The sequence below is a fragment of the Populus euphratica genome, unplaced genomic scaffold (genome assembly GCF_000495115.2).
Source record: "Populus euphratica unplaced genomic scaffold, PopEup_1.0 scaffold20.1, whole genome shotgun sequence".
Taxonomy (NCBI): Eukaryota; Viridiplantae; Streptophyta; class Magnoliopsida; order Malpighiales; family Salicaceae; genus Populus; species Populus euphratica.
The window spans coordinates 531908-541696 of NW_011499854.1; the positions used below are offsets into that span (position 1 = coordinate 531908).

At 31.1% G+C, this 9789-nt stretch overlaps 1 protein-coding gene across 3 annotated transcripts; it reads left to right on the forward strand.

The window, feature by feature from the left end:
• The first annotated feature begins 1147 nt into the window (after positions 1 to 1147).
• On the forward strand, positions 1148 to 8705 carry FACE2 (farnesylated protein-converting enzyme 2). 3 transcript variants are annotated; one of them, XM_011021597.1, is made up of 8 exons: positions 1150 to 1544; positions 1668 to 1727; positions 1920 to 2132; positions 2836 to 2947; positions 3357 to 3428; positions 3636 to 3698; positions 4764 to 4841; positions 8157 to 8705. In XM_011021597.1, the coding sequence occupies exons 1-8, from the start codon at positions 1338 to 1340 to the stop codon at positions 8297 to 8299; spliced, it is 948 nt and encodes a 315-aa protein (XP_011019899.1). In that variant the 5' UTR covers positions 1150 to 1337; the 3' UTR covers positions 8300 to 8705. The 3 variants fall into 3 exon arrangements, with proteins under 3 accessions (XP_011019900.1, XP_011019901.1, XP_011019899.1); XM_011021598.1 differs by lacking the exon at positions 4764 to 4841 and having other exon boundaries at positions 1148 to 1544; XM_011021599.1 differs by lacking the exon at positions 8157 to 8705 and having other exon boundaries at positions 1148 to 1544; positions 4764 to 4849.
• Positions 8706 to 9789: the final 1084 nt, after the last annotated feature.

The window sequence follows — 9789 nt, forward strand, 5'->3', positions numbered from 1 at the left end:
TTTTTTTTTAATTTTAATTATATCCTTTAACATCATATTTATTAAGATTCAGTTTTATATTTTTTTCAATTAATTTTTTATGATGTCATATTAATCTCATGACTTAGATCGGTGATTTAACAAGTTGACTTAAATTTTTTTTATTATTAAATTTGTTTCTTCTCATTCATTCTTCAATATAAAGTTAATTAAGAATTAGGTTTGTTATTTATTTTAATTTACTTTATAAGAGGTTATCATTCTCTCATGAATGAAATTATAAGTTTGAGAGTTAATTTAAGTTTACTCCATTTTTTTCGTGTCCTTTTTGAATCAACTTTTCAATTTTAATTCTATCTTTTAATATTATATTTATTGGGGGTGAGCTTTATATTTTTCTGTAACTTATTTTTTATGAAGATATTTTATTCTTATTATACAAATTATGAGTTTGACGAGTTAATTTAAATTACTCATGTTTTTTGCTTTTTTTCTAATTAATTTTGTTTTTTAATTTCATATTTTAATATTAAATTAATTGATAATTAAGTTTCGTTGTTTGTTTCAATTTTTTTTTTACGAGGTCATCTCTATTTCATAACTTGAGATATAAGTTTGGTGAGTCTACTTGGGTTGACTTGAATTGTTTTTGTATTATTCTTCAAGTTTTATCTTTTTGAGACCTGATTGATTAATAATTGAGTTTTATAATTTATTTCAATTTATTTTTGATTAAATTATCTTGATTTGATTAATAATTGAGTTTTATAATTTATTTTTAATTAAGTTATCTTGATCTTATGATCAAAATCATGAATTTAAAATTTGACAAGTTACTCAAGTATTTTTTTATTTTTAACTGATTTTTTTCAATTTTATCCCTAAATATTGAGTTTATTAAAAATTAATTTTATAATTTATTCTAATTTATTTTTTATAAAATTATTATGATCTCATAATTTAATACGTAGATTATCAAGTTAACTCGATTCAAATCAATCTAATATATTTTTATAAAAAAATATTTTAAATTAAATTTTATTTTTAACAATTATCCATATTATTTTTTGTCCACCAAAACAACTATAACATGTCAAAATAATCCCCATTTAGTTAATTTTTGTTTTTTTTTTACTTTGATTTTTTTTTCCTCAAAGCGTAGCGGGAACTAAATTTCTAGCTAGTGGTTAAGATTTATGGATGGTTTCAACTTCAAGGATCGAAACCGAAAAAACGGCACCGCATTAACTGTCTTAACAAACCCACATTTGGTAAGCGCAGTTCAATTCCCCATATCTCCCAATACGATCGTCTTCCTGAAGAGAATTTAGGGCACAAATCATCGACTCGATCTGGAAATGGAACAAGAAACGGGTTTGTCGAAACCAGTGGCGGTGATAGCCTGCGCAACCATGGCATTCCTTTATGTTGCCATTCTCTATGCTCCCACTTTGATTCTGCGCCTCCCGGCTCCTTCTTCTCTCAAGGAATTTATGATCCGACGGTTCATATGCGCCACCATGTCTTCATTCATATCCCTTGTTTTCTGTGCTCTCCTCCTCCCTGTAAGTTGTTTCGTTTCCTTGATCATCCACTGACTATGTGTTTCAAAATTCTCCCATACCCGTTATCACATCAATACTGTTACTTACTTATATTGTTGATTTGTTGCTTATAAATGATGCTAGCTGAGGAGAAGGGAAGCAACTTACTTGTTCCGCGTATATGGCATTAGACTGGACCATCTTGTGAGTATCTTGATTATCATATATATATATTTTCATTGTCAATGTTGAATAAATGCGTACTGGGAAGGAGGAGCCATCCTTTTTGCACATAGTAATTATCGGGTTATATTCTTGTATGACCTGCAGATGGGAAAAAAGGCTGACTGATTGCTAAAACTTGCATTCTGAAACGCAATTTTATGTATGAAACAGTGGCAAGCTGTGGTCTTTCCTCTTTCGTTGACTTGTTTAATGTACGCTGGATCTTTGGTCTTCAAGTCATTATTGTTGGTGGATTCATGGAAGGAACACATGCATCAGGGTGAAGGAATTTCTTTAAACTGTATCAAAGATATCCTGCAGAACTTTCTTGCCGGGCTGTCTTCAACTGCCTCCAATGTCTTGGCTTGGCGTAATTATGTTGTGGTGAGTTTATTTATTAATCAAAATGAGATCACAAGTTTCAAAGATAATATAGGGCATGAATGTTTGCATACTTTAACTAAATGGCTTTCTATAGCAATTAAGGTTATGGATTTTAATTTTTTGTGGGGTAGTTTGGACCCATACTAGGTAAGAAATTTTGTTTTCCTTCCATATGCTACCTACCAACCATTTCCTTTTACCTCCTATTCTACCATGTGCTATGTGCATGAGTGGTGAGTAAAAAACATGTGCTTTCTTACTCAATTTTTATTTGTGTTCATAATTAACGCTTTTACTTTCAATGGCTGACAAAGATTCCATGAGTACATTGACACGAGCTATCGTGCACTTAATAAGCATGAAGTTGTCTATGATAACACGCCAAGCCAACATTCCAACATGCAGAATATGTATTTATTCCTAAAATTGATTTCACTTTATGGCTTGCAGGAAGACTCAACTCAGCGGCATAATTTGGTTTTATTCTTTAATGATGTTTAGTCTATCACATTATGGATACCTATGGGTCCTCTCTTCCCCTTAGTTGATCATTTGAAAATCTTGAAGGATGAAGTGGATTAGTTATGTTTGCTTCTTTATTTCCTAAAATTAGCTAGCCATGCTCGCATCAGCATTGTAAGCTAGTTAAACGAAAAAATGTTAGCTTGATCATTGCACTGATCTTCAACTCTGTTATACGCAGGCTCCATTAACAGAGGAATTGGTGTTCAGAGCATGTATGATACCTTTACTTTTCTGTGGAGGGTTTGAGACCTATGTTGTCATTTTACTCTGCCCCATTCTCTTTAGCTTGTGTAAGTGAAAGTGCATCGTTGTAAAAATACTTGCTGTTAACTATTATTTAGAAGTCAATACAGTATGTCAACCACTTGTGAGGCAGTAATTGAAGATGATTAAGAATTGGGTAGCATTCAAGAATAAAGTGATCACACATCCACTTGTTATCATATTATATTGGCTACTTGAATGTTTACTTTTTTCTCTGATACTTTTTGTTCATGTCATTACAGTGCAAAATAACTTGTGCTCAGTTGATCAGAAATTATAGATCACTTCCTTAAATGCATTTGCTGTTTTTAGTATCTCTAGTTTAATCTTCTGACACCGGTGTAAAAAAACTGTACTGTTGTTTATATCTTATATCAGAAACTACAGTTACTTTTATGCAGTGTGGTCTTACCAAGTTTGATTGTTATTGTTCAGCACATCTAAACCATTGGATGGAGATCTATGGACGTCAAAACTATAGCTTGCTCAAGGCATTCATGGTTGTAGGTATCCTCTGCTTCTTATTGTTGCTTTTGATTGATGTCGTTAGTACCTTATAGCAATTTTTCTATGACAGAGATTTGTTTTGTTGCCTTAAGTATGATGCATTTGTTTTGAAATTTGTGATGTGTTTGTTTGGGGAACTTGATTAACCGAAGACTTCTTTTAGATCTCAATGTCTCATTGACAAATGGATTTGTATGTATTTCTCAGGTCTTCAGCTAGGTTACACTGTGATCTTCGGTTCATATGCGTCTTTTCTTTTCATTCGAACAGGTAAGTCATGTGACTTGATAATTGTTAAGATATCGAAACTTATTTTTGCATTCTACATGATAGCTTAAACTTTTGAATTAAGTATTCTTTCCAAGAAATGTATGTGAGGGTTAGCAATTTAGACCCTTGTTATCTTCATTCATGATCAAATTAATTTTAACATAAGATAGTAGTGGGCTTATTATTGATCCATGCTTGAAGTCGAAGAAGCTCTCTCTCGAGGGAAGATGGAAAAGTCTACCCGTAGTTTTCATCTTACAGGCTAAACACTTCAATTAAAAGGTCATCATAGTAATGAACAATAGATAAGTTTATTTCCTCCCGTTTAAGTATAATTAAATTAATTTAACTATTCCAAATATGCCTTTTAAGTATAGTTCCCTTGCATATGAAGTTACTAGCCAACCACAATCATATATATGAAAGCAATTTTTTTTCTTGGTTTACTGGTGTCTTTCTATTAATGTGTTTGGCAAAATATATATATATATTCTGCTTGAATTTGATGATCTTTTTAAAACATTTTTGAAAATTCAGAATAATAGAATCATGAGCAAAAACATTATTTCAATGACTTTCTTTTTTGTATGTTAAAAAAAAAAAATTAAAGAAAGGAACTGTGAAAAGGAAAACATGTTAAAAAATTACATGAAGGCAATTCAAGGCCAGGTCTCTAGTTAAATAATTGGAGTATTAGACACTAACTTTACGATTTGTTTCCTTCTATGTGTGATTTCTGAAAATTAGCTGTGAGAGTCCGCACTCACCTTCAATGATTGTTGTAGAGCTCATTGTTGTTTTAGACCAGATGCTACTAAATGTTTTAATCTGAAATGATAGTGTAAGAACATACTTGGAGCGCTTATAGGACAAGAGTGTAAGAACATACTTGGAGCGCTTATATATTTTGAATAGTTAAAGTTAAAGGCAATTCAAGGCCAGGTCATGTATATGATCTTTTTATCTCTTGTTCATTAAATAGTTAAAGTTAATTCTTTGTTGTAGGTTGCTTTATTTCCGTATCTTGAATCATTTCTTGACCATGGATCACTTGCATCTTTGTAGGACATCTTGTTGCTCCATTAGTTGCTCATATATTTTGCAATTTTATGGGATTGCCTATGCTGTTTGTGAGGAGGACAGGTATGTGAGTTGAATTGCAGGAATGCAACTGAAGCAATCAAATTTCATTGTATGACTATATATAGATTCGATGAATCATTTTGCAGTAGCATATCGCACAAGCATGTCCTTATCGCTTTGCAAAATCTTAGTCATTTCTAGTGGTTCTAGGCTTCTTGGATGATGTAACCTTGTCTCTTTGCTATCTCTCAGTCATTACTAGTGATTCTAACTTAGAATTTCTAAGCTTCTTGTATGGGCATAAAATCATTGATCACCCCTCTACATGAGGGTGGCTCCAATTGATCCTTTTTCTACTAATTTGGGGATTTTCTAAACCCGTCCTGCATGTCTTCCATTAAGTTGACCGTGAAAGGTCCATATAGGCACCACTTGTACGGTTCATAATAAAAATGAAATAAAACAAAACTTTTCTGGAAAAAATCAAACTATATAATAAAAAAGAATTTGAAATTTATAAAATATATTTAAAATTTATGAAATAATTTTGAAAACCTATGTGAAAGATATTATATTTAAAATTTATAAGAGAAAAGAAATGAGAGCTCAGTATTAAACAAGACTAAATCATGTGATATTCATTAAAACTACATATGGGAAAATAAATAATCAAGAAACCACTTTTCCATTCCCAAATCATAAACTGCTTTGTTAATCTGTTTGGATTAACAAAACCATTTTGAAATAAAGATAAAAAACTTAGTTTGGTAATTGACCCAAAAACCATTTAGTTTAATAATGGAAAACTTAGTGTTACATTCTAAACTAACTTAGAATCCTTAGTTTCTTCTTGGTCTGCTTCACCAAACCAGGAATTTCGAACTTTGCAGCTGATTGTGGGAGATGTTAAGGGCATGTTTGGTTGCAGAAAATAGTTTGTATGTTTCTTTTAAGTTTCGTGAGCTTAGACTTAGTTCAGTGAAAAATAAAAATTGGTTTAGGCATGGATGACCTTTTTTAGAATTGAGTTGAAACAAATTGAAATACCTTTTCCAAAGCGCTTCAGATCGTATAGCAAAGCTAGAGTTTCAAGCATAGCAAAGCTAGATTATCAAGTGGAGAATATATTGGGATAAGCTAGCTGTATATCTAATTAATAAGGTAGCATGTTCATCTCTTAAAAGTTAAAAAGATTGAAAGTGCATAAATTTTAAAGAAAAAAACATGTGGGATAATGTCTGAAACATTTTTCAAACCTAGTTTTATGTTGGAGACTTGTCCAATTCTCCAAATAGAAAAGCCTTACTTGGACATGATATTCTATTTTCCATTCTCAATGGAGATAATTTTATATAAAAATATAGAGATCTTTCGGATTTGAACATGTTGTTCAAGGATTAAGGTAACTTAATATCTAAAAAGGAAGTGCATAAGGTGTATCATTAAATTTTACAATTAATACAAATTACTTCAAGTAAATGCAATAACCAACAATAAAATTAAAGTACATAAAGTAAATAGTTAAGGGGGTGGATTTATAAACTCATTTTTAATGTGGTTTGACAAGCCAATATCCATATCTCAAGTACTAAATTGTACTTAAGTATTGTATTCCTTAACTTGTCCAAGCTTTAGAGTACAATTACCACTTTCACACTAAGTGTTTTACACCACTTGAAGTAATTCGTCTCCAAGATTTTTTTTCTTGGTGAAATTCTCTTACCAATACCAGGAGTTTTTACATAACTCTCAAAGGTTTACAATGATAATTTTGTTTTCGCAACAAATTCTCTCATTAGAGTGGATAATACAATTGAACTTTATACCTCACTAGATAGTATTTATAGGAATGAAAATATTTAAGTGTAGTGAGAATGAGATTAAATATTCTATGCTAGAATATGAAGGTTTAATTGCACAAATAAGAGTGTGTTCAAGGATTGATGATTTTGTAGTAGTTTTACTTTTAGAATAGCTTGGATATCATATATGTTCGGATTCTCTTGCTAATTTTGCAATTAGACAAGCTATATATATATATATATATATATATATATATGTTTCTAAGAAAAAACTAGCCATTATTGTTTATTTGACAACTAAAACGATTGACTGATTCATACTGGTTAAGTCAATCAGTCGACTAGTTCCTATAGAATTTTCAGTGTTCATCACTGATAAATAAACTGTCGACTGATTCATTTGGTAACTCAAAACGATCGATCACTTTATGCAAAATTCTAGATTTAATAGTTTTACTTAGATAAATTCTTAGAACCGTCTAGCTTAGATTCTATTTTATTATTATAAATTACTTAATGCATGCAAAATGAAGTGTGCGAGTTCATTTTAATTTTGCAATCAAGTAAGATATAAAGATTTACATTAAAACACTAAAATGAATATTTATTCTAAATCTTCGCTTTACTCCCTTCTTGGACTTTAGGATTGAGTTCTTCATGTAATCCATTGTGCTTGTTGATATGTTCTTTGTATAAAACCTGTGTAAAACTTTTTTTTAACCAATCATATTATTATTTTATTTTTCATTTTATTGTCATCATCAAAATATATAAAAACATGAAAGAGCAAATATAAAGGTCAACAAAATATACCCTAAGCATCCAAATTTCTAAAAGCTACACAATACATAAATTTCCAGTCATGGCATTATCTTTTGTGAAAATACTCCATTGTTTTTTTGATTTTCTTGTCCAGTTAAAGTCCCATTCATGCAAAGCTCTCTCCGCATCGTTGTTGCAACTGAATAAATTGCAAAACTTCTGCGTGCCAAGATCAATACAAATCACTACTCCACTTATTCAAAGTCTCTTAACCCTCCATAAGCACTATTTAATATTTTTTGTTCAAATGCATATCCATACATCACCCACAAATTTGAGTGTATCAAGACCATTAAGCACTCCACCCATTGAAAATCACAACCAACACCTTGTATATCAAACTCATGCTTCTTGGTCAATTTAACGAAAAAATAGATGGAGGTTTAAGAAAGTAGAAGGATCAACCATGATTTTAAAGGATCAACGATGATTTTAAGTGTTCTTAGATTCTACACATCCTTCATTTTTCGATTCCAAAGCATAGGATGGTTGTTCCTGCATTGGACTTTTGAAGAGTTAGGGGAGTGGAATTTACATCCATGCAACACAAACAGTAGAAAAGAAATACGAACTAACCTAGCAGTTGTTTTAGGTTTTCCAATCCTTTGTTCGTCAAAACTATATAACTTTATTTGGTCACTCTTCCATACTTTTTGGGCAAAATCAATCTCTGTTGCTAGTTAAGATTTTGGACATTATTAATTATTATTGTTATTGTGACAGATCTAATTGATCTTATAATTTGTTTCAGGGATGGTGAGTTTAGCATTCATTGCTGGAACTGTAGCCTTCATATGTCTTCTTTGTCCTGTAACACAGCCTCATTTGTACAATGATGGGACAAATGACTGTGAATGCTGGCATGGATATTGTTCCTCGAACTTAAACTCCTAATGCTGAAAGAAGATGGGACTGACATTCTCTGCTTGTAGTTGAGATTAAGTAGGAGGGAGGGTGGAATGCTTCAAAAGTTGGAAGCTGTAAAATCTCTCCTCGTCCCCTTCATGACAACTCCTTTCATGGGCAGTCCAGATTTTTGCCCTTGATCTCCTGGACTTCTCTATATCTTTTATCCCCATTATTCCGTTGCTCTTATAAACGAAGCTGCTGCAAATTCTAAAACAAGAGAGGAAAAATAGTTTAAATTCGTAGATATGAAAATCTCCGAATCAATCTGATGAACTCCAAAGATTTGCTTGTTTTATAAATTAATCTTTGAAGTGTGTACCAACTGTGTTGAGAATGGAATTTGCACAAGTGTCCAGTTACATATTTATATATATTTCTGAATTTCGTTCAATCCCCCCCCACCTCTCCTGAATTGCAGATTCTTTCCCCATTCATCACTGGCCTGCATGCCTGCCAGCAATGGTGAAGCTCTTCAAAATGGTACATGCTATGCTACTTGTTACAAAATGAAAGTAAAGTTTTATATTTATTTTTAAACTTCAAGTACACGTGTCACCATGTGGTTCATTAACAAAAGAAAAAACGAAGAATTAACCTTTCATAAACTTGGTTTAGTAAATATCTTAAGAAACCTTCCTCTAAATATTGCTCCACCAACACTTGGGACTTTCCAAATCTTTGCTCACAAGCTGGGTCTTTCTGCAAGCGTTGGTTTTTTTTATTTTTAATCTATTAAAACAAATCATAAAAATTAACATATTAAAATTTATAAAATAAAACAAAAAACATGGATGTTGTGCAAAAACACGAATCACACCACCAATTATCTGTTCTTCCACACAAAGGATCGTAAGAATGTATAGGAATTTTCAACATCGTTGGGGGGGTCGAAGAAATTGTCCCAACTTTAGGAAGCCATTGTCTCCCAAACAGGCCCAATATTTCCTTTTTGGGCCATAGCTGACGGGGAGAGAAACTCAAGCTTGCTTTAAAATTGAATTGATTTGGAATATTTTGTTAGTTTGGATCCAAGCTCGAAATTGATGATGGGTTTTGATAGGAAGTGAGGGTTTTTTTTTTCTTATTCTTTGTTTATTGTTTTCTTAGCTTAGTTTTGAAAACGTTTTTTGAAAATTTGTTTTAAAATGGTTAATGGGAACATTTAAAATTATTTCATTTTAACTAACTTTTAGAGTTAAAATTGTGCTAAAATTATTTTCCAATAATTTTTTTAACATTAAATATTAACATGATTAAAAAAAATTAAGAATGAATGATAAATTTATCCCAAAAAACTATTTATGAAACTAAAATTTTTTTACCTTGCATAGAAAAAAAATACAAGATTATCTTATAGGTTATATAATAAAAAGTTTTAGAATTATAAATAAGTTTAAACAAAATAGTTTGGGTTTAACTCACGCGCATATACTTAAGTTGGATCCTAGATGCTGAGAATTAGGATTGAGTTTTTT

Coding starts and splice junctions, on each gene's coding strand:
- FACE2 (XM_011021597.1), top strand. CDS start 1,338: ATGGAACAAGAAACGGGTTTGTCGAAACCAGTGGCGGTGATAGCCTGC. Junction 2,948..3,356: donor CCCCATTCTCTTTAGCTTGT/GTAAGTGAAAGT, acceptor GTTATTGTTCAG/CACATCTAAACCATTGGATG. Junction 3,429..3,635: donor CAAGGCATTCATGGTTGTAG/GTATCCTCTGCT, acceptor TGTATTTCTCAG/GTCTTCAGCTAGGTTACACT.